The sequence below is a fragment of the Rhincodon typus genome, chromosome 45 (genome assembly GCF_021869965.1).
Source record: "Rhincodon typus isolate 14 chromosome 45, sRhiTyp1.1, whole genome shotgun sequence".
In the NCBI taxonomy this organism is placed as follows: Eukaryota; Metazoa; Chordata; class Chondrichthyes; order Orectolobiformes; family Rhincodontidae; genus Rhincodon; species Rhincodon typus.
Window position 1 is genome coordinate 10,206,906 of NC_063376.1, and position 6,487 is coordinate 10,213,392.

Below are 6,487 nucleotides of genomic sequence, written 5' to 3' on the forward strand. Positions count from 1 at the left end.
TGATACAACGTGCGGGGGTGAAGTTTAAAAGAGATGTGCAAGGCAAGTTTTTCTCACAAAGGCTGGTGAGTGCCTAGAACATGCTGCCAGAAGAGGTGGTGGAAGCAGACAGGATGGCAGTATTCAAGAAGCACCCGGAAGAGTACATGAATAGGAAGGGAATAGAGGGATACTGTTTTGGTATGGAACGGCAAAATGTACCAGCGCAGGCATGGATGGCAAAATGGCCTGTTCCTGTGCTGTATTGTTCTTTGCTCTTTGTTCTTTGTATCTGTCTTTGTGGCCTGGTGCTACAATAAAATGACCATGAAAGGTGTGGGAGTGGCAAGGGGTCGTGTTCTCATGTATCTGCTGCTCCGTCCTCTAGATGGAAGTGGTCATGTGTTTGGGTGGTGCTGTCTAAGGATATTTGGAGAATTTCTGCACTGCATCTTGCAGATGGTACACACTGCTGTTAGTGAGTAGTGGATGGAATGGGTATTTTTGGATCTGGTGCGAATCAAGCGGGCTGCTTTGACCGAAATGGTACCCAGCATCTTGAGTTCATCGGAACTGCGCTCATCCAGGCAAGTGGGTAGTATTCCATCACACTCTGACTTCTGCCTTGTAGATGGTGAACAGGCTTTGGGAGTCAGGAGTTGAGTTACTTGCCGCAATATTCCTAGCCTCTGCCCTCGTCTTGTAACCACTGTATTTATATATGTGTCCAGTTGAGTTTATGGTCAGTGGTAATCCTGAAGATGTTGGGGGGAGATTCAATGATGGTAGTACCATTGAATATCAAAGGGCGGTGGCTAGAATGTCTCTTACCAGTGATGGTCATAGCCTGGCATTTATGTGGTTTGAATGTTACTTACCATTTGTCAGCCCAAGTGTGGATGTTGTCTAGATCTTGTTGCATTTGAACATGGACTGCTTCAGTTCTGTGGTGTCACAAATGGTGCTGAACATTGTGCAATCATTGGCGATGCCCTCCCTAAGGGCACTGCAGGTCTACCCATTGAACGGCGGTTCAGGAAGGCAGCTTGCTGTCCCCTTCTCAAAGGCATCTACAGATGGGCAATAAATGCTTGCCAGCCAGTGATGGCCATCTCTCACAAGTAAAGATAAAGAAAAATTTGTGCAGTTGCCAAAGCTTCAGGCCTATGCCACTAAGTAATGCCGAAGTGACGGGTACCCCTGTCAGAACACACATTTCTAGTTGCTATTGTGGCTTGGGACCTGAAATGTGGCTTCTTAGACTGTATTTGTCACGCTTTTGACTTCTGCCGCTCTCTGATCCTCCAGCCCTGCTACATTTGGACAACTGGTGATTGCCCACTCTTACAGTGATCCCACAGACCACATTCAGATTTGTTCACTCCTGTTGTACACAATCCCAATGGATCCGAACCCCATCTCATTCACTTCTATTGTGTGGAGTCCTGAAATGGCCCAGGAGAATATTGTTTTAAAGAAATAATACTTTTGTCTGGAATGTTAAAATGTGAAAAACCTATTGAATCAAATCTGTTGTGTTAGCTGATTTTTAAAAAATTTAATATGCATTAAATGTTTTGAACCTATATTAAATGCTTTGAACCCACAGTAAAACACATCACCACCACTCCCGAAAGGGTGGCATCATATTTCAGATGTTTGGCTGTAATTGTGTAAACTCCGGTTTCACTTCATTCCTGCAGCTTTTTTTTCTAGGTTCGGTAGCAATGTGCATCACAGCCTCACCAAGTTTTCCAGTGGAAATGCTGAGTCATACTGTCTGTTATTTTACCAGCCTTGCCTAAGGTCAGGTCACAGCAACTTTTCTAGGCCTCACTTGGTGGCTTAGTTCATCAAGTGTGGTGTTATATCATTCATAACTCCTTGCTGCCTCAAGTTAGCTGCTGAAATCCTCATCTCTCCCCTTAGGATCATATAATCCCTATAGTTTGGAAGCTGGCCATTTGGCCCATCGAGTCCACACTGACCCTCTGAAGAGCATCCCACCCAGACCCCCCTCCCTACCCTGTCCCTGTAACCCTGCATTTCCCATGGGTGGTCCACCTAGCCTCCACATCCCCGGACACTGGGCAATTTAGCATGGCCAACCCACCTAAACTGCACGTCTTTGGACTGTGGGAGGAACCCAGAGCACCCGGAGGAAACCCACACAGACATGGGAGAATGCAAGTGCAACACAGTCGCCCGTGGGTGGAATCGAACTCGGGTCCCTTGTGCTGTGAGGCAGCGCTGCTAACTACTGAGCCACCATGCTGCCCCTTGTTTCCTCTGGATTTGAATATTCCAAAGCACTTTTCTGCCCCCCACCATAAACTTCTGCCCATCTGAAACTCTAATGCTTATTTACACATGAGCATCAAGGTCCCCTTCATCTATCCTTCCCTGCCATCAGCATCCTCCATTCACCTTACTGGCCCAGCAATGCATCGATTTTAAAAAAAATTCTTATTCACATCTCTATTTGCTTCTTCCCTCCCTTATCTATTGTAGCCTTGCAAGCCTCCAGTTCTGGTCTTTTTGTCAGTCCTGAACTCTGTCACTGTGGCACTGGTTGCCTGGGTCAAGCTTTGCAGGTCTCTTCTAAAACTGTCTCTTTTAAGATGAACTTTCAACTCCACATCGGTGGTCTCTAGTCTTGATACCTCCAGCATGTTGCCTTACTCCTCTTTTCGTGCTGCTTAGTTACCTGAGGCATTTTACTTTGTGAAAGACATTATGTAAATACAGGTAGGTCCCCAGGCATGTTGTTCAACAGCCTTGTGGCATGGCAATGCTCCTCAGCACCAAGGGTAAGGGATGGTGGAGAAAGTCAGCCTGATCCCATTTGTAGCTCCGGAGGCGCTCTCGTGGGTTGCCTGGGCCCAAGCCTGGCCTTTGGGGTTTTCTCGTCAGCAAGCGAAGAGGAGTCATCACTTTGGTGATGCCCCCCACCAAGTGAGGAAGGGTAAAGGAGCAGTGCAGTAACTTTGTTTCCTTGTTCACTGATGTTTCTAAGCAGCAGGTGGCCAGATGTCCGGCTTCAGCTTCACCTCAGCAACGAGCAGCCAACCCACAGTCTCTTCGAGCCAGTATACAGGAGCCGAGTACAGCAGCGTCTTTAATATGGGAGTGCCTTCAAATAATGCCGGTGCTGGCACTAGCAGGTATTGTGGTGGTCTTTCTTTTCCCTTCGCTACCTCCCCTTTCCTCTTCAGTCCTTTCTTGTGTAATTTATTGTGTTAGGCAAGATGAGTGTTGTCAATGAGGTATTGGACAATTTGGGATTGAACAACTTGTGCAGTTGAACAGAACAGTTGGCAAGTTGGCACTCTGTTTGAGACAATCTTTTTTTATTATTTAATCTCAGGATGTGGGCACTAGTGGCCAGGTCACTGCCCTTGATGCCCCTTGAGAGGTTGTTGGTGAAGCCCCTTCTTGAACCACTGCAGTGGCCTTACATGCCACTCACAGTTCTGTTAGGGATAGAGTTCTAGGATTTTGACTCCGGGATGGTAAAGAAATGTTGATATAGTTTAAGATAACAGTGTGGAGCTGGAGTAATGCAGCAGGCCAGGCAGCATCAGAGGAACAGGAAAGCTGATGTTTCGGCTCAGCCCTTTTTCAAAATCTCTGAAGAAGGGTCCTGACCGAAACATCAGCTTTCCTGCTCCTCTGATGCTGCCAGGCCTGCTGTGTTCCTCCGGCCCCACACTGTTATCTCTGCCTCCAGCATCAGCAGTTCTTGCTATCTCATTGATATAGTTTAAGTCAGGATGGTATGAGACTTGGAGGGGAGAATGTTTCTATGCATCTGCTGTCTGTGTCTTTGTGATTGAGGCTTCAGGTTATGAAAGATGCTGAAAAGGATCTCATTGAGTTATTGCAATGCATCTTCTCTGGTGCATATTGCTGCCACTGCATCGCTGATGAAGGGAGTGAATGCTGACTGGTGAACAGGCTGCTAATCAATCTGGCTACTTTGTCCTGGATTGTGCAAATTTCTTGAGTATTGGAGCTGCACTCATCTAGGCAAGTGGGAAGTATTCATTGCACCCTTGACTTGAGTCTTGTGCACAAGCTTGCAGATTAGTCACTTGTCACAGAATTCCCAACTTTGACCTGCACCTGAAGTCTTGTATTTGGCTGGCCTCATTCTTTTTCTGGTTTGTGGTAAACCCCAGAATGTTGACAGTGGGAGATTCAGTGATGGGAATGCTGTTGAACATCAACCCTCAGGAACTTCTGCAAAATGTCCTGGAACTGATATAACAGATCTCAAATCTTTTGTGCCAGGTATGACTCCAACCAGTGAAGAGTTTGCCCCTGATTTCCATTGAATCCTGTTTTTCCAGGGCTTCTTGATGCCACACGTGGTCAAATGTGGCCTTGATGTCAAGAGCAGTCACACTCATCTCACTTCTGGAATTCAGCTCTTTTGTCCATATTTGGACCAAGGCTGTAATGAGGTTAAGAATGCAGTGGCCCTGGCAAACACAAACTGAATGTCCACAAGCAGGTTATTGCTGAGCAGTGCTACTTGATAGCACCATCAGTGACCCCTTCCACCACTTTACTGATGATTGAAAGCGGACTCATTAGAGAATTAATGACGGGTTGGATTTTTCCTGCTTTTTGTACAGGATTTACCTGGGCAGTTTCCCACACTTTGTGGTAGATGCTAGTGTTGTAGTTGTAACAGTTTGGCAAGAGATACAAGAAGTTTTGGACCATAAGTCTTTGTTATAATAGACAGATTGTTGCCTTTGCGGTATCTAGTGCCTCCAACCATTTCTTAGGAACATAGGAATAGGAGTAGGCCATTCAGCCCCTCAGGCCTGCTCCGCTGTTTAATAAGATCATGTTTGATTTGTGTCCAGATTCCTTGATACACTTGCTTAATAAAAATTTGTCATCTGCAGATTTTAAGTTGAACAATTGAATTAGCTTTGACAGCCAAATGCTGCCAGACCTGCTGAGCTTTTCCAGCAACTTCTGTTTTTGTTCCTGATTTAGAGCATCCGCAGTCCTTTTCAGTTTTTATTTAGCATCAACAGCCATTTGAGGAAGAGAGTTCGAAACCTCCACTACTCTTTGCATGTAGAAGTGCTTTCTAACATCTCTCCTGAATGGCCTGGCCCTAATTCATAGATTAAGCCCCTGCTTCTAGAATCTTCAATCATGGAAATAATTTATCTTTATCTATCCTGTCTTTCCCTGTTAATAGCCTGAGGACATCAATTAGATTATCCCTTAACCTTCTAAATTCGAGAGAATAAAGGCTTAATTTGTTTATTCTCGCCTCATAACTTAACCCCTAAGATGTGGTACCCAGATCTGCTCTCAGTGCTCTAAGTGGGATCTAACTAGGGTTTTGTTTAACTGCAGCATAACATCTGCATCCCCATACTGCAGCCCTTTAGATATGAGGCCAGCATTCCATTAGCCGCCTTGACTATTTTCTGCACCTGTTCATGCATTTTAAAGAGCTGTGCACCTGAACCCATATCTTGTTGGACATCATTGTATTTAACTTTGAGCATTCTAAAAAAATACTGTGATCTGTCCTTTTTTGGTCTGAAATAGATAACCTCACACTTGCTTACATCTGCCCCAGCTTTGACCATTCACCTGGTTTGTCAATATCCTATTGTAATCTTATGCTGTCATCAATATTATTTACAATGCTGCCCGACTTTTGTCTTCAGCAAATTTGGATATTTGACTTTTTATGCCATCATTCAGATTGTTCATGAATAGTGTGAATAATTGAGGCCGCAACACAGATCCCTGTGGGTGCCATTAGTCACGTCCTGCCAATTTGTATTTTTGTATTCCAACTGTTTCTTGCCATTCAGCCAATTTCCTATCCATGTCAGTAATTTGCTGTCAATTCCGTGGGCTTCCACCTTAGCTAATAGTCTCTTGTATGGGACTTTAACCAGAGCTTTCTATAAGTCCATGTAAGCAATATCCATTGACTTAGCTCTGTTCACCATCCTTGTCACCTCTTCAAAAACTCTAAAGGTTGTCAAGTGTGACCTACCCTTCGTGAATCTGTGCTGACTCTCTCTGATTAACCGAACTTTTTCGAGGTGATTAGATACCCTATTGTTGATTATAGACTCCAACAATTTTCCCACCACAGATGTCAGGCTCGCTAGTCTATAATTCTCTGGCTTCCCTGTCACCTTTAAAGACTGATGTAAGCAACTTTCCAATCCATAGGTACAACTCATGAATTCAGGAAACTCCCAAAAACGATGGCTAGGCCATCAACAGTATGACCTCCTGCATCTTTTAACACCAATGGGTGAAAATCGTCAGGTCCTAGGGATTTGTCACTCTTCAGTTCCATTAATATCCCCATTATTGGTGATTTACTTAAGCTATTTTTCTCTTGGTTAAGAACGGAAAGATCTGTGGATGCTGAAAATCAAACAAAAACAGAAATTGCTGGAAAGGCTCAGCAGGTCTGGCAGCATCTGTGGATAGAAATCAGAGTTAATGT

General features: G+C 44.7%; 1 protein-coding gene across 8 annotated transcripts in view; it reads left to right on the forward strand.

The window, feature by feature from the left end:
• The window catches only part of LOC109936948 (arf-GAP domain and FG repeat-containing protein 1-like), a 75,140-nt gene that overhangs the window by 53,329 nt on the left and 15,324 nt on the right, over positions 1 to 6,487 (forward strand). For all 8 annotated transcript variants that reach the window (XM_048620093.1, XM_048620097.1, XM_048620099.1 and 5 more), the window contains one exon: positions 2,999 to 3,143. In XM_048620093.1, coding sequence (XP_048476050.1) covers positions 2,999 to 3,143 — 145 coding nt within the window. The remainder of the gene's footprint in view (positions 1 to 2,998; positions 3,144 to 6,487) is intronic.